Source organism: Mercenaria mercenaria, chromosome 9, assembly GCF_021730395.1.
Source record: "Mercenaria mercenaria strain notata chromosome 9, MADL_Memer_1, whole genome shotgun sequence".
Classification (NCBI taxonomy): domain Eukaryota; kingdom Metazoa; phylum Mollusca; class Bivalvia; order Venerida; family Veneridae; genus Mercenaria; species Mercenaria mercenaria.
Window position 1 is genome coordinate 16,042,442 of NC_069369.1, and position 23,898 is coordinate 16,066,339.

At 34.6% G+C, this 23,898-nt stretch overlaps 1 protein-coding gene across 2 annotated transcripts in view; it reads right to left on the bottom strand.

Moving 5' to 3' along the window:
• Positions 1–14,415, bottom strand: part of LOC123546567 (serine/threonine-protein phosphatase 6 regulatory ankyrin repeat subunit B-like) — a 32,374-nt gene extending 17,959 nt beyond the window's left edge. Inside the window, exons 1-4 of one of the 2 annotated variants that reach the window (XM_045332962.2) lie at positions 14,343–14,400; positions 11,711–11,835; positions 4,558–4,793; positions 905–1,019 (exon numbers count right to left, since the gene is read on the bottom strand). In XM_045332962.2, coding sequence (XP_045188897.1) covers positions 905–1,019; positions 4,558–4,788 — 346 coding nt within the window. In that variant the 5' untranslated portion in view covers positions 4,789–4,793; positions 11,711–11,835; positions 14,343–14,400. Of the gene's footprint in view, positions 1–904; positions 1,020–4,557; positions 4,794–11,710; positions 11,836–14,342 lie in introns of both variants that reach the window. The other variant, XM_045332963.2, reaches the window with a different exon arrangement.
• Positions 14,416–23,898: the final 9,483 nt, after the last annotated feature.

Genomic DNA, 23,898 nt, shown 5'->3' on the forward strand with positions numbered 1-23,898 from the left:
TGTTGATAAAAATGTGTTTTTGCACACGATTGCTAGACTTTCATCAGACTGTTTTTGTGTGGTTTCTTTTGCAAAATGAATGCACGTCTGCGTCTAAAATTACAAGCTGTTGAACTTGTGCATGTGTTATTTCCTGCCGAGAAACGTGTACTGTGAATTGGGTAATAATACATCAGTCGCAAATCTAGCAATAAATTTATAATATTTAATAGTCCCAAAGTAGTAGTTTCCTACATGTCAGTAAATATAAACAGCAGAGCAGGGCCGAAAAAATTCAAATAACAGCCGCAGCATAGTGCGGTTGGCATATGACGCTACGTCTTTTATTTTTAGTATCTACTAGTATCTACTTTTACTTTGACGAGTATGTTGTAAACAAACCACAGGTAAATGTCTGAATGAAATAGTCAGTTTTGTTTCGAAGCATACCTATGTTTATCGATGGAGCCTCTATAAACATAGCAAAAGATGCAGGTCAGTACTGTTGTATGCACACAACTACAGACCAGATCGGACGGCTATGGTGTTGTTTTTTATTGGAGACACTGAGTACAATTTACAATTATCGTGGGCATAATTTGTTCATTGGGACTTAATTTCATGGTTGGGCTGAACCACAAAATCCACGAAAATTAATCACCCACGAATAATAATGATTTCACAGTACTTCACATTGTTCTATTATTATGATGAGTAATGTCACATTAAAATTTTATCTAAATCTTTCAATGCCTTGCAGATTTATATATGAAGGTTATTGAATTAAGAAAACATTATCAAAATGGAGAAAAACATCTTAATGTAAGGACAACATTTTATGAATATAATGACATGGAAATCTAATAATACATACCAAGAACTTAACTAGAATCAAAAATAAACAGGTAAAGTTCAAGATACTGACCGGCTTGAGTTAGTATATCAACAAGAACTGGCCTCCCATGGTATGCAGCTTTATACAATGCTGTACAACCATTCCTGTCTGTCATATTGATATCTGCACCAGCTTTTAGTAGAATCTGAAATAGTTATCTCTAGAATAAAGTGTTGTTATAGAGATATATAAAGTTAAAATATATTTTATGTATGGTAAACTCTCAACTTAATTGCTACTACATCGTTCTCTGCAAATCCAAATTTTGTAAATAGAAATATTTGCATACTCTCTGTTTTTGAAACAGACAGTTCTGTTAGACCATACCCAGCACATTTTTTGATACTACTGCAGAAATCTTTCGCAGGGTAGCAAGGTGTTTTTTTCTTGATGTATGTTTTTTTCTCTTTTAATTTCAAAGAACTACTAGAAAGATCAATAACATTTGTAAACAAGAAATCTTGCATTTTAATTCATATTACTGAAGTTGATCTGAGTATGTGTGTTGTATGTTGTAGCTACTTTAGGCCTGTCCCATACAAATACACCATGTTTGTAAAATTCACAGGCAATATCCTGATTATTTCGAAAAATTTAAAAATTCCTGAGGTTGAATTGTCATTCTGCTTCTCCAAATTTCCGTGTTTCCAGAGTATGTGATCAACCTGTTTCACCTTCAAAGAAACAGATAGGCATGATAGTGTACCCAGGGCCTCCTCTGCATACTTCAATGTACCCAAATGCTACAAATTCAAAGAACTGGCTACAGATTGTTGAAGGTGGTAACAAGAATTTTATTAAAACGTGGCCAAATTTTAGCAATTCAGCTTCATTTTAGCAGTTTCTCCTAACAAGAGCTGTCACAGGAGACAACACGCTCGACTATTTCGATGCTGGATAGTGAAACTGGGCACATCAGATTCTGAGGAAACTGGAGCTGTCACTGGTGTGTTTAATGACTTCAATTGTGGATGAAGATATTGCACAATAGCCTGTCTTGTGTCAAAAATATTAAGTAGTAAGAGAGGTAAAGATAAAGTGTATCAAAAGACTATATAAGTATATTCTAAGCAAAAAGGGACTACAATTCATTTTCTTGTCTGCACGATAGTAGTTTCATTTATGATTTGACTTTAACCAAACTTGCACACAACTTGTATCACCACAAGATCTTGGTTCCTTTTTTGAACTGGCCAGATTCCATCATGGGTTCCAGAGTTATATTAGATAACTCTTGATTGAACATTTATCAATATGAATACTTTACTAATATATTGTTGTATAGGCTTGTACTCTGTATCTTCTACAGACTACATGCATATACCAATGCATGATTATCTCCCCTGATTTTAATAAAAATGGATTTATCTAGGTAAATATTTATAGAACTCATTTGAAATTTCATTATTGTCTTTAATTGGACTGAGGGTAGATAGCTATGGACTGATTTTATGTCAAATTACCTCCCTTTGTTTCAAATTAAAATGGATGTATCGTAGTAACCAATAAAGATACTGATTTGAAATGTCATTTGTGCCATCAGATGGACTCGGAAAATCAGGGTAGATAACTTTTGACTGAATTTATGACAAATTACCTCCCTTTATTTTATGTAAACAAATATATCTCAGCAGCATCTAATGAGATTGGTTTTAAATGTTATTTAAGTCTTCCAGGGTAAGGAATAGTCATGTTAGTACAAAAATGCAATATTTTAGCCTAGGGCGCTCAAACTTAGTATGGAAATTGGCCCTGACTAGGTCAAAAGGGACTGTTACAAGAAAATGTTTATCCTGATGATAATGTGTATGCCTATGTACTTTATGTCAAAACTTGATTATATCAGTCATTTTGAGCAACGGTACTCAGGTGAGCGATACAGGGCCATCATGGCCCTCTTGTTAACTTAAAATTTCAGGTTAAAGTTTTGATGCACTTTCATATGTCTCAATTATTACTGAATGGATTTGATTCAAACTTAAAATAGTTGTTCAACATCATCACCCACACCATATGACACAAGATGCATAAATCTGGCACAAATTTTTCATGAATTATTCCCCCTTTTTACTTAGAATTTCAGGCTAAAGTTTTGATGCACTTTCACTCTGTCTCAGTTATTACTGCATGGATTTAATTCAGACTTAAGACAGTTGTTCAACATCATCATCCACACCATATGTCACAAGATGCATAACTCTTGCACCAATTTTTCATGAATTATTCCCCTTTCTACTTAGAATTTCAGGCTAAAGGTTTGATGCACTTTCACTCTATCTCTGATATTACTGAATGGATTTGAATCAAACTTAAAATAGTTGTTCAACATCATCACCCACACCATATGATACAAGATGCATAACTCTTGCACCAATTTTTCATGAATTATTCCCCTTTTTACTTAGAATTTCAGGTTAAAGTTTTGATGCACTTTAACTCTATCTCTGATATTACTGAATGGATTTGATTCAAACTTGTTCAACATCATCACCCGCATCATATGACACAAGATGCATAACTCTTGCACCAATTTAAATGAAGTATGCCCCCTGTTACTAAGAATTTAAGGTTAACTTTGATGCATTTTCACTATATCTCAGTTATTATGAATTGCAAAACTTGAAGTATTGTTCCACATCATCACCCACATCATATGACACAAGATGCATAACTCTTGCACTAATATGCTGCTATTGTACAGACAAGGTCAAAATAGTTAAATTTAGCCCTTTCAGGGGCCTTAACTCTGGAACCCATTATGGGATCTGGCCGGTTCAAGAAAGGAACTGAGATCTTATGGTGACACAGGTTTTGTGCAAGTTTGATAAAATTTAAATCTTAAATGAAGCTGCTATTGTGCAGACAAGGTCAAAATAGCTAATTCTGGCCCTTTCAGGGGCCATAACTCTGGAACCCATACTAAGATCTGGCCAGTTCCAGAAAGGAACCGAGATCTTATGGTGATACAAGTTGTGTGCAAGTTTGGTTAAAATAAAATTACAAATGAAACCACTATCATGCAGACAAGAAATTGTTGACCGACAGACGCACGCCGCACAGACTGACGACGGACAAAGGGTGATCACAAAAGCTCACCTTGTCACTATGTGAAGCTAAATAGGGGGAATAATTAATGAAAAATTGGCATCTAAGTTATGCACCTTGTGTCATATGATGTGGGTGATGATGCTGAACAACTATTTTAAGTTTGAATCAAATCCATTCAGTAATAACAGAGATAGAGTGAAAGTGCATCAAAACTTTAACATGAAAATCTAAGTGAAAAGGGGTGGGATAAATCATGAAATATTGGTGTCAGAGTTATGGCCCTTATGTCAGACGATGTGGATGATGATGAGGAATAACTATTTCAAGTTTGAATCAAATCCATCAAGTAATTACAGAGATAAGTTGAAAAAAGAGAAAGTGTAAAAAAAACTTTAACCAAGGTGGGGATGCGGAAAGACGTCGAAGCCGGGTCGAGAAGGATAGCTCTCCTTATACTTCGTATAGTCGAGCTAAAAAGTGGCTAGAACTTTCTGAGGCTCAGTAGAGACCCTAAGTACCCCTTCCCCTTTTGGTAAAAAACATCGCTGTTCCATTTCTGTCTAATATTCTGTGGATGGAGCGCCAGGGGAGGTAACTGCAGCCACAGATTCGGACTACCCTTTCCCAATACCTACCATCGATATTTCTACATGATTAAGAGAAACAGCGGCTATAAGTGGCGTTGTACTGTCTTTAACACTTGGCACTGCTGGATTGCTCCACGGATAGTTTACATTGGCACCTGCACTGATCAAACCTCGAACACCTTCTCTATCATTGGCCATTACAGCAAGATGAAGATCACGTTCTTTCTGGGGCATGCTGAGAGAAACATGATGAAGCTTTGTAGACTTCGAGTTCCCCATAGTGTCTGTAATATAAAATAAACCACATCCAATAAAATCTGTTAAACACTGTGTCAATTTTCTCTCCCTACCTCAGTGGTTCTGTTTTTAAATCAAGTCAATTGATAAATCAAAAGTCATCAGTTTCATCCTTAACATCACCTAAACAGTAAACTCCTGAGATGAATCAGGAAGCAGTCACAGACATTGTTCAGCAACCATCCTTCTAGGTAAAACAAGGATATTTTAAGTGACACTATTTTGTATTTTCTATTATATATTTCACTCAGAAAGGAAATGTATATGGGAAAACACTATTCCATCTATTGCTTTAAACTATACACGCTTCCAGTAATTAGCATCAAAGGCACCTGTCAATCAACCGCTACAGCACATACATTATGCTAATAAATAGGAGTGGCATCTCAGGATGACAATGCTCCTTTTTTACAAAAGCTATTACCATATTTATCACTGTTGACAGTTTAAAGTTTCTGTGAAGATATCCATATATTCTGGAATATTCTGTATTTAACTATTCTAGTTAACTGTTTCCTACATTTGTTGTATTCTTATTCTCTCACTGTTATAACAAGAGAGCCATGATGGGCCCAAATCACTCACCTGACCTCGACAGATGTCATAAAACACTGTTTTATGAAAGTTAACAGCAAGCAGTTCATAAGAAGTTGTTTAATGTTTATTCTATATGTATTTTTAAATCAGCCTGTCCCTAAAACCCCTCACATGAAGAATTCAATGCTCCGAGTGAATATCTTTCATGATGTAACTGTTTTAAAGAAACACTGATAATAAACTGGAACATTTCTGATGCAAAACAACATTAGTAATTAACTGTAGTCACTGAATTTCAAACCCACACAGAAAAAAAAACTTGCTGAACAGAAACAGTATGATTTACCTCTGAGGCTTTGCTATTATTGGTAATGAGAGTAGATACATCTAGTTTTCACAAGGAACAAAAATGATGAATCGATGTTCCAATCAGGGCCTGAGTAAATGAAAATGAATTCAAATTGTCATTCTAGCAAAATGAAGTTTCAAATAAATTTCCTTGAAAATGGAGTAGAAATCTTTAGTATATATACAAGGATAGAGACTTTTGAAACACTACACCTTTACATGATTTAGCTCAACACGTGTTAAATCAACAGATGTTATTTAAGAATAAATAAAATGCAATTCACTTTAATAGGCTATCAAGAGAAACTTAAGACATTTCAATAATACAAGAATGATGCATTCGCATCATCTGTATCTTAATGTTTATTATCACAAATTATTCCCTCTAGTTTTCTGGAAGTTTACAAATTGTACTGAATGTAATTGACTTCATTTTAACATCCGTTTTGCCGGAAGGTATATAGTGTGCATTTTGGGTGTAGTCTGAAATATCCGATAGCATAAGAATATGTTATAATAAAGATTCTTTTAAAGGCGTACGCTAGAATTCCCTGTACATGAGATGGGCGAAAATTTTTCCAATAACAGAATTTCTTTAAACTTTGGTTATTGAAGGACAATCATCTAAGAAACAAAAAAATGCAATAAAAATCATAGGTCACCGGATTCGAAAAAAGAGTTATCTGCCCTTGAAAACGTCATTTTTGGGGGAAATGCCGTTTTCAAGGGCAGATAACTCTTTTTCGATACCGGTGACCTATGATTTTTATTGCATTTTTTTGTTTCTTAAATGATTGTCCTTCAATATCCAAAGTTTGAATAAATTCTGTAATTGGGAAAATTTTCGCACCAAATTCTAGCATACGTCCTTAAAAGGTAGTATTTATACGATAGTTTTCTGATATGGCGTAACTTTTCATTTATTTTTCTGTCAACTGAACTTGGGGGCATCTTTGCCCTCTTTTTTAAAAAAAAACACCTTTTCAGTTGCAGACAGACTTAATTTATCAGTGTCAATTTATAAAGGAAAAAACATTTGACACAAGACATACCCATGCCCTTTTGCTTCACCTTCAATAGTGATCTTGACCTAAGTTGACCGACAACCATGGGTCATATGCGCCACATATAGTCTAATCGGGGAACATTTCTGTGCAGTAATAAAAAAATCCTTCATTCCAATTAAAAGTTATAGAGCAGAAACAAATTTCCACTTGACCTTAAGGCGATGTCACTTTTTGAATTTCCGGTGAATAACAAAAAACCAAAGAATATTCAGTTCTTTCCAAAAACCGTTATGTTTTGATTCAACCAAATAGTTTCCTTTGTCTACCAGAAAGGAACAATTCTTATATCTTAATATTGAGATTTGGTACCTTTATAACAGACAATAAACTAAAACAATAGACATTCATATGTGACTCAACAAAGCAATTTCAAGCACAAATATTAATGTAGAATGTAAAGTAAGTTACACACTACAATATCCGCCCAAGATACTTTCAAAAACAATGCATTTGCAGAACAGAGAATTAAAAATAATTTTGACAGCTCGTGAAAACTAATGACAAATTTTGACAGGTATATGATGACTCATGACCTAATTTTTTTTTTTCTGTTATTTCTAACTTCCAGTTTGATTTTCATAAAATGGGTATTCTTTATTGTAGCTTACAACTCATACAGTAAAACAATAAAAGAATATATTGTTACCTCACTGTCGTTTTGTCTATCCATCTCTCGTACGAATTCCTATTGTTTCAGTCATTTGTCAGTAATTAGAGCAACTCTCAGTGTTGCAATCATACAAAACACATCCCTTATTTTCACACAGATATTGAGTATTTATCTAATGAGCACATGTATTGGAAACACAATTTCAATACCGACTGTGTATTGTAATAATGCTAAACTATCTCAGCTGTGACGTGTCCTTAAACAGTGACCTTGACCTTTAAAAGCACAGATCATGTGCTGACATACTGTCTCATCATGGGGAACATTTGTGTGTAGTACTAAGATAATCCATCTATGCATTTAAAAGTTACGAAGCAGAAACAATTTTTACTTGACATTCAATAGTGACCTTGACCTTTGGCCTACAAACATGAGTCATGTATGTGCATAATCTGCATATTGCCTTCCATTCACACTCAAGTTTTATGAACCTAGCTTGAATGCTTTTGAGTAATTGCAGGATCCACATTTGTGAACGGAGAGACGGACGGATAGGCGAAGGGCATTCATATAGTCCCCTACAGTGTTCCACCGGTGTAGGGGACCAGTTATGCTAATAAAGTTTATATGAAGATCATATTTTTCCTAGACCTGAAAAGACTATATGATTCTGAGAATGAAAATACAGCATATTTTCAAACAATGTAGGCAAATTCAATTTTTCATATTTTTTTTTACACATTTAAAGTCTTATTTCTTCTTAAATACCTTTATGTCATATTATAAAGGGCCCTTTTCAGCATGTCCCCATCCTGTTAGTAAATTTCATGGGGAATAGTATGTTATTTATACAAAATCAAGTAAGACCAAATTGATTAAATACTGGTACCATATACAATGTACCCTGTATTAATTCCCCATCTTAATACTTTAAAATGCCAACTTGAAAACCACTTCATGACAACTTGGTAAGATGCATCTGTTCTGACAATATGGGCAAGTAAGTATCTAAGTTTCGGTTAAATCTCCTGACAATCAAGGAGGAGATATCCAAACAAAACTTTTGCAAATGACAGAATGTGCAAAGCAAGGCAGAGACTCACTATATGAAGCAATAACATTTTTACCTTACAGAAGTGCTGTTGAAAAATATTCCCAGTTAAACTTTTAGTCTCTAAATTTGATGCCATACCAGTATCACCTTTTGTGCTGAATGATCAGTTTTAAATATTATTTTTCTTCAGTTTTAGAGGAATGGTGGCAGGGGAAAGTCACACTGTAAGAACTCGAGCAGAGGGAAAATCGCATCATAGTCTTTCAAAAAATGTTCAACTGGAAAAGAAAACAAGAGCTGTCGGAGGACAGCAACGCTCGACTATTCAACAGCCTTATCAATTGAATGAATACAAAAGTCAAACAAGAGGACCATGATGGTCCTGAATCGCTCACCTCTTCCCACATGACCCAGTTTTGAGTAGGTCGTTGTTTTTTTCTATTATTTGACATAGTGACCTAGTTTTTGAGCTCATGTGACCCAGGTTTGAACTTGATCTAGATATTATCAAGATAAAAATTCTGACCAATTTTCATGAAGATCCATTGAAAAATATGGTCTCTAGAGAGGTCACAAGGTTTTTCTATTATTTGACCTATTTACCTAGTTTTCGAAGGTATGTGACCCTGTTTTGAACTTTACCTAGATATCATCAAGGTGAACATTCTCACTAATTTTCATGAAGATCTCATGAAAAATATGGCCTTTAGAGAGGTCACAAGGTTTTTCTATTTTTATATCTACTGGCCTAGTTTTTGACCGCACGTGACCCAGTTTCGAAACTTGACCTAGATATCATCAAGGTGAACATTCAGATCAATTTTCATGAAGATCCATTGAAAAATATGGCCTCTAGAGAGGTCAAAAGATTTTAATAATTTTAGACCTACTGACCTAGTTTTTGACCACAGTTGACCCAGTTTCAAACTTGACCTAGATATCATCAAGATGAACATTCAGACCAACTTTCATACAGATCCCATGAAATGTATGGCCTCTAGAGAGGTCACAAGGTTTTTTTTATTATTTGCCCTACTGACCTAGTTTTTTAAGGCACGTAACCCAGTTTCAAACTTGACCTAGAAATCATCAAGGTGAATATTCTGATCAATCTTTATGGAGATCCATCCATAAGTATGGCCTCTAGAGAGGTCACAAGGTTTTTCTATTTTTAGACCTACTGACCTAGTTTTTGACCGCACATGACCCTGTTTCGAACTTGACCTAGATATCATCAAGATGAACATTCAGACCAACTTTCATACAGATCCCATGAAAAATATGGCATCTAGAGAGGTCACAAGGTTTTTCTATTATTTGACCTACTGACCTAGTTTTTGACGGCAAGTGACCCAGTTTCGAACTTGACCTAGATATCAAGGTGAACATTCTGACCAATTTTCATGAAGATCTCATGAAATATATGGCCTCTAGAGAGGTCACAAGGTTTTTCTATTTTTAGACCTACTGACCTAGTTTTTGACTGCATGTGACCCAGTTTCGAACTTGACCTAGATATAATCAAGGTGAACATTCAGACCAACTTTCATACAGATCCCATGAAAAATATGGCCTTTAGAGAGGTCACAAGGTTTTTTTATTATTTGACCTACTGACCTAGATTTTGATGGCAAATGACCCAGTTTCGAACTTGACCTAGATATCATCAAGGTGAACGTCCTGACCAATTTTCATGAAGATCTTGTGAAATACATGACCTCTGGAGAGGTCACAAGGTTTTTCTATTTTTAGACCTACTGACCTAGTTTTTGATGGCACGTGACCCAGTTTCGAACTTGACCTAGATATCATCAAGGTGAACGTTCCGACCAACTTTCATAAAGATCCCATGAAAAATGTGACCTCTAGAGTGGTCACAAGCAAAAGTTTACGGACGCACGCACGGACGACGGACACCGCGCGATCACAAAAGCTCACCTTGTCACTTTGTGACAGGTGAGCTAAAGAAGGGGCATAATTTTGAAAAAATGCAAAACAGGGTTATGGAACCTCCACAGTGCTTATCAGCTCATGACAATTGACAAGTGTGTGAAGTTTCAATCCATTCCCATAAGTGGGTACTGAGATACTAGCTTACATATAAGAATCTAACACAAAACTGCCAAGTTGAAAAAGGGGCATAATTTTGTAAAAATGCAAAGTAGAGTTATTAAACCTTTGCAATGCATGTCATATCATGACAGTGAACAAGTGTGTGAAGTTTCAATCCTTTCTATTAGTGGATACTAGGACACAAAAATAAGTCATTAAACTCAATCCACCCATGCTGTTACTGTTAAGAACAACCTTTCCACTAAAAATTAACACTGGTTTAGTATATTTTGCATCAGTTTCAGTATGGCTCATAATGGTAAAAGGAAAGCATAGGTCTCAAAAACTCAATGTCGCCGGTAGATTTTTATTATATTTAAAAGGTTGTATGTGTGCAAAACGTCCGCAGTAGAATAAACTTAAGCATCGTTTTAGGTAATGGTATGCTAGGCTGTAAGAAGAGATACATGTATGAAAATTTAAGAAAAGAAACAATTTTGTACATTTTCGTTTCTAATAGTCCTTTGTCACAAAATTTTGGAAATATACAAAGTGGAACATATGTCGTTTGAGCATAATAATCCTAACATATTTTGTGAATTTCATGAGCCTAATACATTGCTTAGTTTAAAGATTCATCACTTTACTGAAATCTTTTCTCTTGATTTTATTTGCAGTGTCCAACAATTTACTTCTAAAACGCAATTTTTAATCTATTAAAACCTACTAGGTTTGTTTTAAGACGTCACCGTGTCAATAACAACTTGCTTAAAACTGAAAGTGAAATTTTATATTGATTTCAGTTAAACATTTTGAACAAAATCTTCGAGCCATAATCTACAAGATTAACCCCATCAAATGCTCATTGAAAGAGTTAAGACTTTACTTTTTGCCATTTTTAAAGCACTTTAAGTTCGTAAATACACTCCTACTCAAACCAGGTGCATACAAATATTGTCTGTCTCCAGGGTGTCGATTGGGTAATCTTTTAATTCTGGACACTGTACAGAGAATCAAGGTCTGTTACAAATTTTTCTAACAGTACTTTTGAAATTGCTCATGTAAGATAGATACTGTAATGTATTTACTTTCTTTCAAAACAAATAGCCAATGCTACTGCAGTTTCTATGTGGGTAGTTCTCGTAGATTACAAAGAAGTGTCCTGTAGATTAAGGGGTAGACCTAAGAAAGTTTGATAATTAAAGTTTAAGAGTTTTAGCAAATCCTCATTCTTACCTTTCTGAAATGTTTCACAGAAATCGTGAGTTTTGTAAAACACATTTAACACCTAAATTCCAGGAATGTTGCTTGCCTTTTGGACATTTTAGAAGTTAGCAAAATATTGATTTCCCCTTGAAGCTCTGCAAATTTATATTAAAACATAGCTTATATCAATGTTAACAAATCGCCGTAGTTATGATAAATGTCTGGCTTACTAAAAGTCAGCTGTACAACTAAATGGAGAAGGTCAGAGTGATTAGTGAAATACCATAAGAAAAATGTCCCATACATTATATAGATAATTAAACTTGTTTGTACGTATTGAGTAATTTTCTTCCATCAAATTGTCTGAGTGTACTCGGTTTACTACAGAATGGTAAAGATATTGAAAAGGGAGAACAAGAGCACAGCAATACTGAACAATATACGCTCGAAAGTATGACCTTTGACCCCTGTGACCTTAATCTTGAAGCGAGCCATCCAAAACCTGCGCTCAGCTCATCGTCTCGGTGTGGTAAACATTTGTGCCAAGTTTCTTTTAAAATCTTTCAAGCACTTCAAGAGTTACAAAGCGGACACGAAACAGTCATATGACCTTTGAACCCAAAGTATGACCTTGACCTTGAAGCAAGCTATCCAGAATATGCAATTTGCACTTTGTCTCGATATGGTGAACATTTGTGTCAAGTTTCTTCAAAATCCTTCAAAGGGTTCAAGAGCTACAGAGCTGATAAAGTTCTTTGAACATTATGCCTGAATCAAAATGATTTAGCATTAAATGTTTTAACCACAAGCGCTCTTCAGCTGGTTGAAGTTTGTAAAATATTGTAATACAAGATTTTAATAGTATTATTGCAGAATGGAAGTGTCTAGTCGTCCGGTAACCGGATGACTAGCCTGCGTTCTAGTCGTCCGGTTACCGGACGGCTAGCAAATCCTCAGGGGATTTTCTAGTCGTCCAGTAATTAATTTCTTAATGAATAAGTAATGATTTTATAAAGTTTTAAATGTTATTCACTTAAGATATCAATACTTACCTGATTTTAGTTGATATAACGAATGAGATCGTGTTTGTATACAAATCCTTTGATATTCTATTTTAAGAAATGATAAAACATTGAATGATTGATCGCCGAACGTCCATATTATTTGTAAAAAGTGATGTTTTTCTAACTGCCTAAACTTTAATTCTTAAGACACAAATCAATATTCATATACATATATATTTGAAGAATGGAAAGCTTATAAATCAAGCAATTAATTAATTAAATACTTTTGACTATTATATCGAACTAAAATAGATTAATTATGAATGCTAATTACTGTTGTTCTAAAAAAAATAACATCACACTGCCGCTATTGAAATTAAATGTCATTTAAAACAGTTAATCATTAAAAAAAATTGAATATTAAAATATGAAAATTTAAAATATTTCAAAACTGATTTAATTTTGAAAAAAAAAAAAAAAACGGTGAAAAAGTTGTTAAAATTTAAACATTCCATCCTATAAAAGCTATCAGATGAACAGATTTTAATGTGTGACGTCACGGCGATCTCGCCATTATCGATTTCGGCAAACTTTCGTTTTATCGGCTGAATAATGCATTTATTTATTGTAAATCTTTAGTATGTATTCACATAAAATTTTGTTTGCAGATAAGTATCGATATCATAAGTAAATAATACTAAAACTAAATAAAATCATAACTTATTCATTAGGAAATCTATTACCGGACGACTAGAACGCAGGCTAGTCGTCCGGTTACCGGATGACTAGACACTACATTGCAGAATATGGGGTAATGGGTATGCAACATACTTTTTAACAGTGCTCTTTATTAATAACCCTGTTTTGAATTTTCTTGTTAAAATAATATGTCTGTATATTTCCTACATTCGTTCCAATATAGTTATTGTTTCATCTCTTTTATTTATACTGTTATCAGGTGCGACAATTTTATACAGGTGGCATGTTACTTTTTTAAATTCCCTTCGAAGTTTACTGAGATTGTAAATGATTCGTAGTATATAGAAAACGCTCCCTTGTCCGCAATTCGCGCATTGCATTACGGTATAACTGCTGTATGTTCTATTTATAGAACACGGGAGTGTGCTATGACACGTACTCCATACCCACCACACACGTCTGTTAAACATTTCTGACATCATTAAAGAAACCCTGGGAGAGAAAATACCAGGGTCCCTATCTGAACTCGACCCCAATATCTGTAGGCAGACACTCTTAACTACTTCACTAAAGGGTTAACCCAACAGCAAGTAGTTGGAAGTGGTGTATAAACCTACTATCACTACAGATTTGAATGAAATAATTTTTTCTAGAATAGTTTCATAAAATGTACTTATTGTCTTTGGTCAACCGTACAGTTCAATGAGATTCTCACCTGTTCAAATAATAAGAAAAGGACACGTCAAACAAGGAATGTTATATAGTGGAACATTGAAGTTTAAGACTAGATTACACTGAAGTAGGTGTCATGGGTGTCGAGAAAATTTTGGCCGAATGTTTTGATACGAATTTCGTGAAATGAAAGTAAATGATCATGAATTTGAACATCAAACCAAACGCGCGATAATCCGAAAATATAAAAGACAAACAAAACCTGACAAAAGCAATTCATCACTCACGAAAATTAAGTTTTTATCTCCGAATTTCTCCATCTGTTGACATTTTGCGAGATGTGTTCGATTTTTACTCAAGGCCGAATCAATGTATAAACTGCGACACATCGAATATTTTCAGTCCTTTTAACTCTACCACAGCACTTTCCGATAGATTCAGTCAAATAAAACAAAAGGTCATATTATGCTTTTATGTATCTTGATAAATAATGGGTCCTCTGGCAGAAATTTTCTATTTCATTTTTATTTTTCCGAAATTATACAAAACAATAATGGTTTATTTGTTATATTTTCTTATAGTTGTAGCTGTAACAAATAGATCATTTCGTATTTCTTCACAAGTGTACAACTATATCTTACCCCGCATCCTAAAAGAACTGCACTCAGAAGTAGCACCCATCCTGTATGAAATCTTTAGGTTTTCCCTTCATAAAAGTATGGTCCCATATGACTGGAAACAAGCTACAATTGCTCCAGTGTTTAAGAAAGGTCCTAAATCCAAACCCTAGCGATTACAGGCCAATTTCACTCAACTGTATTGCTTCTAAATCATGGAACACATCATTGTCTCCAGCTTGATGAACTACTTTGATGAACATAGTATTCTTAGCCCCCACCGCCACCCCCACCCTTCGCCCCCCTCCAACATGGTTTTAGGTCAAAGCGAAGCTGTGAGACCCAACTGGTCGGCTTTACACAGGCAGTTAACAGGTCAACAGACATGTAATTGTAATGGATTTCTCAAAAGCCTTTGATAAAGTGGATCACCACATGCTCATCCACAAACTGTAAATTTGGTGTAAATCCAGAAATCTTTAATTGTATCAAAACAAAGAGCTATAAAAATAAATATATTTTATACTTCTTTGATCAAAATAAAAAGGTGGAAAACCACAGGTCGCCCAACACGACATAAACGAAAATGTTACAGGCTCGGTTTGATTGAGCCTGTTCATGGACGGTAGTGGAAATGTAAGCTAGCGTCCACGCCCTCTAGCCCCGGGTTGAGCAGAACTCAACATTTACATATACATGTATTATAAATACTTGAATGTAATTTAGAGACATCCGCAGAAGTATTCATACGGCGGTGCACATGGAATCTTCAATGATGCTGAGCGTGCAATTCCATGAAAAGCGACGTATGGTCCCCAGATAAAATAATGACTTTGCTCTAAACGAGAAAACAATGGGTAGTACTAAACAAACTGGAATTTAGAGAGGGGATCTGTGGTTATTGAGCCTGCATATCACAGAAACTACCAAAAGACAAAATTAAAAAGTAGGCACCATATCCAAGGGATAATTAAACATTATCCAAAGCTTTCAAAGCGGAACCACCCAAGCCTAAATGTACAAGCTGAAAAATTAAACTTTACACTAACACAACATTAATGTCGTGCTGAACGATCTGAAGAGATCGAAATATAACAGCTCTGACTGAAGGTACGGAGAGACTTTTTACGGCCGCCACACGGCGCAAACAACGCTGCTGCCATTTTTGCAAAACCGTTTCCAAAGATTGGCGTTTGATGGCCACCTATCTGATGAACTTCCTCTACTATCGGGTCTTTCACAGGACTCTGTTGTTGGTCTTTGCCTTTTTCTTGCCTACATTAATGACTTGCCTGAATCCACCAAAAGTAAAGCCCGACTATTTGCAGACGACACAATAGTATCCTTGACAATTAGCTACGAAACAGACGCTCAAAACCTACAGACAGACCTACATATACTTGAAAGCTGGGAACGAGACTGTTCTATGCAGTTTAACCCAGATGAATGTGAGGTCCTAAGGATCACCAAGAAGAAAACCCCTGTTATTTTCTCTTACACACTGCACACCACCACACTAAAAACCACTGATTCAGCTAAATATCTAGGGGTGACCATTTCTAAGGATTTAAACTGGACCCATCACATAAACAACATCACAGCAAAAACTTACATTCCACTCAGATTTTCAAAAGAAACATCAAAACATCAAACAGAAAGGTAAAAGAAGCTGCTTAAACTAATTACTGCGACCAGGTATAGTTGTAATAATCATGCTTTCACCAGCAGTGTAACACAATTGATAAACAACCTCCACTGGAAAACGCCAGATAAAAGGTAAGGGTAGATTTCTCGAAAGCACAGGGTACCACAAACACGCCACACATTTTTACAAAGTAGACCCACAACAAAGGACATCGAAGGGTCAATAACTCTTTTATATTCCTTTATAAACTTCAACACCAGCTTGTTTATTTTGGCCATGATCATCTCAAACCTACCAGAAATTGGAACTTCCTCATAACCAGTCTCGAACTCAGTATCACATGAACTCCTTCTTTTCTAGAACTATACATTACTGGAAAGTCTCCCTGGTCATGTTCAGTCTAGTCCCAGCCCAAATTAACACTATTTTTCTGACAAGCGCCTTCCAGTAATAATCTTAATTGACGTTCGGGAGTACAGACTAGAGTTCTAGTTCTAGCCGATACTGTCGTATAATTAATTAAGTTTCTGACTTGGAGGCGCTTGCCCGGGAAACAGTGTTAATCTGCAAAAGTTAAATACAAAGGTTGAATATAAAAACAGCAAGTTACGAGCTAGGAAATGATCGTCACCAGCCTCTGGGTAAAGATATTGAGACTGGGACTAGACTGAATATGATGAGGGAGACCGTTCCAGTAACGTATAGTTTTAGGAAAGAAACAGTTTAGGTGAGTTCGGGACTGAGGAATGAGGAAGTTCAAATTTCTAGAGGGTATGAGGTCAACATAAACAAATTGTATTTCAAACAGGAATATGATAGTGTTATTGATCCTATGATGTTATTGAGTATTCCAGTGGAGGTTGTTCATCATTTGAGTTACACTGCTGGTAAATCATAATTATTACAGACATACCTGGCCGCAGCTCTCTGGACACTTCGGACATGATAGGCAAGATGTTTCTGCAAGGGGTGCCAAAACAACTGCACGGTACTCAACTTGTGGTCTAACATGTTGTGTAAGCTGCTTCTTTGACTTTGCTGTTTTAAGATTTGATGCTTCTTTTGATAAATCTAAGTGACTTGTTAGCTTTAGCTGGGTCCAGTTTAAATCCTAAGTGATGAGATATTTAGCTGAGTCAGTGGTTTTAAGTGCGGGGTTGTGCAGTGTGTAAGGGAAAATAACAAATAACAGATCTTTTCTTTCTGGTGAGCCTAAGAACCTTACATTTACCAGTCTCTTCCCCAGTCTTCAAGTTTGTGTAGGTCTGTCTGCAGGTTTTGAGCGTCTATTTCTGAGCTAATTGTTAAGTATACTATGGTGTCGTCTGCAAATAGTCGGACCGTAATTTTGATGGATTCAAGTAAGTCTTTTATCAGATCAGTGACCATCAACTGCCACTCTTTGGGAATGGTTTTGTAAAAATGACTCGGTCCATTTTAAGGTTTCTGTATTTACACAAAAGTTACAGTTTATCAATGAGCTTATGGTGATCCACTTTATGGAAGACTTTTGAAGAATCCGTTACAATCACATTTGTCTGTTGACCTTTTAGCAAGATTGTCAAAAACTTCCTTTGTAAAGCTGACTAGTTTGGTCTCACAGCCTCGCTTTGACCTTAAACCATGTTACATAGGACTAATGCCTCTATAAATGCTTATCAAAATAGTTCATCAAGCTCTAGTTCAAATATTGTACAAGGTAGTAAGAAAGGAGAATCGAGTTTTTTAAAAGAGGTTTCGATTTCTATTTTGGGGAAAAAAGTAGCTAAATCTTTCAAACAGAGATAGTTGTTTGCATGTCAAAAATCATATTCTTCTGGAATAAGTAGCTCGAGAAAGACATAAACTATTCTTTTGCATTTAACAGTATGTTACAAAGTATTAAATAAAGCGATTATCCCACATATTGTTTTAGACAACTGTATTTGCATATAATAAATGTGGTTTATACTTAAGTTCTACTATATTTGCTCTTTAACAGCGTCAATGGGTTACTGAATTATGTCGGAAATATACTAGCAGGTTTAACAATGCGTATATATTTCTTATTTCTGTAAAATTATTTCTCTACATTTTCCTACTATAATGAAAGAAATTGCATTGTTTTACATCTGATACCCAAGAAACAATGGAAATAAATTTATTTTAAAGGTTAATTGTTAGATAAAAAATTCAACTGTATATTGATGATGTCATAAACACACTAAAATGACTGCCTCCGTGGACAGCCATTTTATTAAATTTCAAAGTACCATATCTTTTTCAATAGTGGTCCGATTTTGAAAAAAAAATTTCAGCGTTATGAAAGTTTTGAGGATGACTTTCATATGAAATTAAGTTAAATTATTGTCAAGCATTCCTTGCCCATTTGTAAGTTTTGCTTTTATATATTCAGAGTCAACTTAATACTATACCAACTAAACAGTCTTTGCATGACGTGTAGACGTTTCTACTATGACACTGGACAGATACTATATTCTCTGTCAATACTCAAGCGTCTCCCCGTTTCTACCACGAGTGCATAACTAGAACAAGGGACATTTTATATCACAAAATCCTTTGCCTGTTCCGTCAGACACAATCAAAGAGAAAAGCATAGCGTCTCAAAACAATTGGGCTATATGTCTAAGTCCCATTCAACTGATTAAGCAAACACATTCTTATTTGTGTCATGGTATTAGCTATATAAACATAACGTCTTAATGCTTTAAAGTACTGAAAATGATATCTGTAGTCGTTTATTTGAAGAAAAATGGCAATGAATAAGGATCATGTAACCTATTGTGATACTAGGGAGTTGTTATTATTTTGCACATAATATTTAAGAATCCATACAGTTTAAGCTTCAAAAACATACTCTGGAATCAAAAGACAAAATCTTATAGGATACATATTTCTCAATTCGGTTTGCCAATGCATGTTTTAAACGAACGCAAAAATATATTACAGATAAACTTCTTCAGCAAGGTTACCATTATCATAAATTACGTAAATAGTTTGCTCTAATTTTTCTAATCGCAATTTTTACTTGGTTTTTAGATTTAATAGTAATGTGAAGAGTCTTATGCGAGAAGGTATATCAAAATCCGTACGATTTTTATGGGAATATTGCATACGTACTTCCTAAAACTTTGGGTCAGGGCAACTTTCCAACTGTATTTGATAAAATTATAAAATGTGGTTATTACCCAACCTTTCTGAAACACACTACAATTTCAGTGTTAAACCCTTTTACTGTTTCAGGCTTTGATTTTGTATGATGGAACAGGCGAAAGACTCTGTGATAGTTATTAAATCCTACAGTGACTGAGCTGGATTGATATATGTCTTCTGGCCAGTTTCGTCGGACCCTTAAGAATGTTTATCTTTCGAAAAGGCACTGAAAACATGCAGCTTTTTTGTTCATAAATTTTCAAGGACTGTTTTGTGCTTTACATACTTTGACTTCTGTTGCCATTACGTGTGTTAAGAATTCACCTGGCGGAGAAAGCTTTTATTTGCACTAGAAAAATGACTTCGGAACATGGTTGGTTTTAAGCACCATAAATCGGTTTAAGCTCCCAAGCGGTGTTTTTGTGAGTGGTCGTTCCAAGCCGGTGACTCAGTGTGTGTGCTACCGTGTGCGCGTCCGTGTGTTGCGACTTTCGGTTTGAGGAGGCTGTGTTTTTGGAACGTTGCTTTCCCTGTAACATATTCATTCTTGTTTCTATTTTATCAATTTGTCTCTTAAACAGCTAGACGAGGAAGCGGACCAGTATGTTATTCAAACAGATCCGTTTTACACTGTATCATATCTTATTCAAAGTTACACACAACACGTTCTCCGTCCACATATTGACACCAATCTGACCATGAGAGACATTTTCTTAAAATTTATTTCATGAATGAAAGTATTGACTTCATCGATGTACCCAGTATATTTCGTGATAAACGTATCATTGATTCTGTGCCTAAATATTTCAGAAACTCCGAATTTCCTATTATCTGTATAAATATAAAACACCTGTAAGAAATGTTATATTCAATTACAATAAAATTGTTTCCGACTTAGATGTTCAAACAAATACCCCTTCTTACTGCGAATGTAAAAACTCAAAATTTTGCTATTCAGAAGCCGGTCATGTCATCACTGGTAATTTTGATATTATTAAAGACAAACGTATTCGTAATCTATTCTTTAAAGGATCGACCTAAATATAGAATTTCTTCAACTACATGTATTGATTTTGATGCTCGTCGTGGTCAGATTGCGGAATCCTTCGAAACTTTTCTCGATTAAAATTTTATCAAACAAATGAACACCTACTTCCACCAAAACCCAAGTTTACTTTAAGACATTTACAAAAGGGAAATCCAAAAATTTCATTCTAAGCATGTCTTAGTTCCAGCAGACAAGGCGGCCAACAATATTATCATCATTTGACGCCTACATTATATTAATGTTTACAAAACAAACTAAATAGCACTAAAACTTATACATTGAGTCCTTCTGTTGAAAATAATTTGGTCACTGATCACATCACTGAAGTTTCTAATTTAAAAGTTCGTATAGACGATCAACAAATTAAACTACCAACCATGTACTGGATTCCTAAATTGCATAAACAACCATATAAAGCTCGCTTCATCTCTAATTCAAGCTCTTGTACCACTATAAATATTTCAAAACTATTAACATCATGTCTAACTGCTGTGAAAGCCCACATGGAAAGATACTGCGATAAAGTATACGAAAACTCTGGTAAACACTTATTTTGGTCGATTAAAAATTCTGGCGAAATCCTGGATAAGTTTAAAATTAATAATTACAAGGTATCTACAATCAGTACATACAATTTTTCTACTTTGTATACCACTTTACCACATAACTTAATGAATGACAAACTAACTGCCCTAATTCAAAAGACTTTTGCATTAGAGAATGCTACATTGCTCGCTTGCAATTTTGATAAAGCTTTTTTTACTAGCAATATTATTAAACATTATACAATGTGGACCTGTGACGAAGTTTGTAAAGCCCTTTCCTTTTTATTGAACAACATTTACATCAGGTTTGGGAATGCAGTTTTTAGACAAGTAATTGGTATTCCCATGGGAACAAATTGTGCACCCCTTGTCGCAGATTTGTTTTTATATTGTTATGAAAGAGACTTTATGTTGAGCCTTTCTCCAGATACGCAGGCAGATATTATAATTGCATTTAATAATACATCGCGCTATCTGGATGATATTCTTAATATGGATAATCCGTTTTTTGGTCAATTGGTGGGTACTATTTATCCTAGGGAGCTTCAGTTAATTAAAACTAACAATTCGGATACTGATGCTTCATTTTTAGATTTACATCTCTTTATTTATGACATTATTATACATTCCAAAATTTATGACAAGAGGGATGATTGTTCCTTCTCATGAGAAGGAACACTTATGGTGAACATGTCACACTTGACTGAGCAGGTAATGGATACAAGGGTATCATCAAAGGCATCCGAATTCCAGTAAGCGCCGCCATTTTGTACTCATGCATATTCATTACAAATAGCCTCTTTGCCAATGTGTTTTTACGCATCTTAAAGTTAATCTTTAGTGAAACACAACTACGTAATAAACAGACCTACAAAAACAATGATTTAGTTTAAACTATGTAACTCCTAAATCTTACATGTCATATTGTAGAATCGAGATTAACTAAATGAATATTCATCATCTAAAAATAGACTCCCGCCTAAAATATCGTCTACTATTATTCTTCTCGGTTTCATTCTTTGCTGCTTCCAGAGGTTCTTTTTACGATTTTATTTCATACCAACTTTAATATTTTAACATTTTAAGTATAACCATCAAAACATACTGTACTAATAAAGTTATTCGAGATTTTTTTTACTTGTCTGTGAATGCTATAGGAGAGATCGCCGTGACGACACACATCAACACCTGTTAATCTGGTGGTTGGCAGAACAATTGTTTTTACATTGTTTATGTATGGTATCGGAATTTTTAATTTTAATAACTTTTTCGTTTATTGAAGGATTTTAAAAATTCAGAAAGTTTTGAAATGCTTACGATTTTCATATTTTCCTATGCAATTATCTTTTTAAAATGAATTACCATTTTAAATGACATATGATTTTAATAGCGCCATAGCGATTTTCAAACTTAATAGAAAAACACTGTAAGTTAAGCGTTCATAATTAATCCATTTCACTTCGAAATAATAATTAAAAGTTATTATTGATATAATTTGTGTTTTAAGGAAGTTTAAGCCGTTAGAAGAACATCACTGTTTACAAAAAAAACCAAAAAACATCGTCGCTCGGCGTCTGCCCACGCGATCTCTGTCTTATCAGTACTAAAATAGAAAATGCAACGGATTTGTATACAAACACGATCTCTCCTATTGCACGATACGTACCGTCACCGGATAACAACATTTCAATTACTTCCCTTGTTTTTATCTAGAATTGCATGTATAATGCATTTCTTCACTTTACTGAGCTATAAATATTTCGAACTTGGTAATTTCATACCTTTTTATTAATTGTTTTGTAATGGTCAAGTTGTGAACTTTTTATACGCACTTTTTTAAATCCATCAGTTTGTTGGTGCCGACTTATATAAAAGCCCGTTTTGGAGCTGTAAGTATCCATTCATGCAATGCAATTACTGGCATATGGCAGAACTATTCTTCCATTGTATTGCTAATTAAAATTAGGCAAACATACGACCAAATTCTGATCTATGCCACTAGGACAGGTGTCGATATTGGTTCCCTAAATTTTGACAGTTATAGTATTTATTGTCCGCTAATAATATTTAGGTAGGATCGCTCATCTAAAGGTGTTTGTTTATTATTTTAAGTTAAATAAATTTTTGTGTGAAATAACTTTAAGTATTCTTAAAATAAATAGATAAGAATGCACGTAAACTAGCAAAAACATAGTTCATAATTATTTTATTAAAGATCCCTTAAAAAGAATATTTAATGTGCGCTAGAAGGAACCTTTTGGTAAGCTAAATCTTGTTTAGCTACATAACCAACATTAATTTACTCGCACAAAATTGAAAGCTCGACTGTTAAAATTAAGCATTTGATATAGTTGTTCCTTCTCAAGAGAAGGACATGTCACACTTGACTGAGCATGTAATGGATGCAAGGGTATCATCAAAGGAATCCGATTTACCGTAGGGCGTCGCCATCTTGGACTCATGCATATTCATTATAAATAGCCTCTAGCGCAATATGTGTTTACGCATAATCAATCTTTATTTCAGTCTTTATAATGCAATACAACTACTAAAATAACAGAACAACAAGACACAATAATTAAGTTTAAATCATGTAACTCCTCAATTGAACATATTATAGTAAAGAATCGAGATTAATGAAATGAATATGAATATGCATCATCTAAAAATAGACTCCCGCCAAAAAAAAAATTTACGTAATGAAATTGTCCCTGGTCACGTGATTGTTTAGCTTCTAACGTTTCGGATTTGCAGGTGCTTTCTTTTGCGTACTTTTTTTACTCTTCCTGATTTGTTTTTCGAATCGTAAATGTTTCCATAAATGCATGTATTAAA